Source organism: Ursus americanus, chromosome X, assembly GCF_024610735.1.
Source record: "Ursus americanus isolate L20-20 chromosome X, mUrsAme1.1.p, whole genome shotgun sequence".
Classification (NCBI taxonomy): Eukaryota; Metazoa; Chordata; class Mammalia; order Carnivora; family Ursidae; genus Ursus; species Ursus americanus.
The window spans coordinates 92,746,989-92,749,096 of record NC_142164.1 but is presented as its reverse complement, the minus strand read 5'-3'; the positions used below and the strand labels follow the sequence as shown (position 1 = coordinate 92,749,096).

The 2,108-nt window shown below is 49.1% G+C and overlaps 1 protein-coding gene across 1 annotated transcript; it reads left to right on the top strand.

Moving 5' to 3' along the window:
• The first annotated feature begins 853 nt into the window (after positions 1-853).
• MAGEB16 (MAGE family member B16) lies at positions 854-1,888 on the top strand. Its single transcript, XM_045790459.2, has one exon. The coding sequence runs from the start codon at positions 854-856 to the stop codon at positions 1,886-1,888; it is 1,035 nt and encodes a 344-aa protein (XP_045646415.2).
• The last annotated feature ends 220 nt before the right edge of the window (positions 1,889-2,108 follow it).

Sequence of the window (2,108 nt, the reverse complement as noted above, 5' to 3'; positions counted from 1 at the left end):
GTGGGTGTGTAGTGTAAGGACTGAACAAGGGGACAGCAGACGGGAGGACTCTCACACAGTGCCAGGAACCAAGGTGTAGGCATTGAGTCAGGACTAAGGGGCCACCCATTGCGATATAGGTGGGAAGTCCATGAGCTCCACTCTGCCTCTGCATTTAGCCCTTGGATGCCTGAGGTCAGTGGTCAGAATTCTCACATTCTCCCTTCATCTAACAGTGGCCTCAGGGAAGTAATTGTGTTTGTCTGAGTGGCAGCCTCAGATTAACAGAAAGAAAAGTGCACAAGGGGTTGCAGGAACCTAGGAAGACACAGAATTAGTACTGAGGGTATCAGTCACACCGGGACAGAGGGCCCAACAGCAGTGCACTCCTGCTGTCAGTCCAGGGTATGTCAACAGGGATCACCTGATGAGAATGGACAAGGTGACCAGTACTAGAGTCCATTAGCATAGGGGAGGTACACCAGGCCCTACTGAATGCCAAGGTAATGAATCTGAGTGAGGACTGATGGGACCACCCTCCTCAGCACAGAAATGGCTGTCTAGAGCCCAGCCACACCTGCTACTGCAATCTCTGAGAATTCTCAGCCTGGGTTTGCTGGCTGCATCCTCAGGAGCATTCAGATATCCTCCTTCATTGTTCTTCAGGGACATAGCAACCGAGAGGTTGAGAGACCTGTGAGGTCCTATAACAGTGTTGTCAGGAGAAGTCCACTGGAGGCAGTTTTATCAGAGCCACCCCAGAGGAGTTTAGCAGCTGAAGCCACTCACATCTCCTTCTTCCTCTTAGGCCGTAATTCCCCACTGCCCACTCTCCTATCCTCACTCCTGTCTATTGCCACTCATAAAAGTCACCATGCCTCAGCATCAAAAGAATCCACAATGCTTATATGGTCAGTGCTTTCAGACCTGCAGTGAGATCAAGGATATGGAAGTTGTACAGGTCTCCAAGGCTCTGGAAGAGACCCATCTCTCCTCATATCCTCTGATGCCTGGCAATTCAAAGGAGGCTCCTGATGCTGGTAGACCCAGTACCCCTGAGAGTCATCAGAGTTTCTGCTCATCTTCCATTGCCCTCACAACCACCTCATCAAGTGAAATGAATGAGGGCTTCAGTAGCCAAGAAGAAGAGAATAGCACCTCATGGGCTGGGCCAGACTCCAGGAGTGTGCCCACAAATGCTCTAGATGAGAAAGTGATTTCGTTGGTCAATTTCATGCTGTTCAAGTATCACATGAAAGAGCCAATGACAAAGGCAGATATGAAGATTGTCATCAACGAGTGTGAAGACCACTTCACTGAGATCTTCCTGAGAGCCTCTGAGCACATGGAGATGGTCTTTGGCCTTGATGTGAAGAGAGTGGATCCCACCAACCACTGCTATGGCCTCTTCATCAAATTGGGCCTCACCTATGATGGGGTGCTGGATGGTGAAGAGGGCATGCCCAAGACCGGCATCCTGATCTTTATCCTGGGTGTGGTCTTCATGAAGGGCAACAGTGCCACCGAAGAGGAAGTCTGGGGAGTTCTGAGTTTGACGGGGATACATGCTGGGAGGAAGCACGTCATCTTTGGGGAGCCCAGGAAGCTCATCACCAAAGATTTCGTGAAGGAAAAGTACCTGGAGTACCGGCAGGTGGCCAACAGTGATCCTGCACGGTTTGAATTCCTCTGGGGCCCGAGAGCCCACGCTGAAACCACCAAGATGAGAGTCCTGGAGTTTCTGGCCAAGGTTCATGGGACTGACCCGAGTTCTTTCCCATCTCAGTATGAGGAGGCTTTGCAAGATGAAGAAGAGAGAGCCCGAGCCAGAATTTCAGCCAGGTCTGTCTCTGCTTCTGTGGCCACTGCGAGTTCTAGGGCCAAGTCCAGTCATTTCTCTTGCTCCTAGAGAAGCCTGAGACAGGTTCTTCACTTGGTGTTTGAAAAAGGGCAGTTAGTGTTCATAGAATTTAGGTCTGAGGTGGGGCTGAAAGAAATACTGTATATATGCCTGTGTGTTCCTATGTTATATGTGTAACTTGAAAATTTATTCTTTTTAGCATATGTATTTGTTCAAGTACTGTTTCTTTAATGTAGATTTCATTAGCTTCAAAATCTCCAAGTTTATA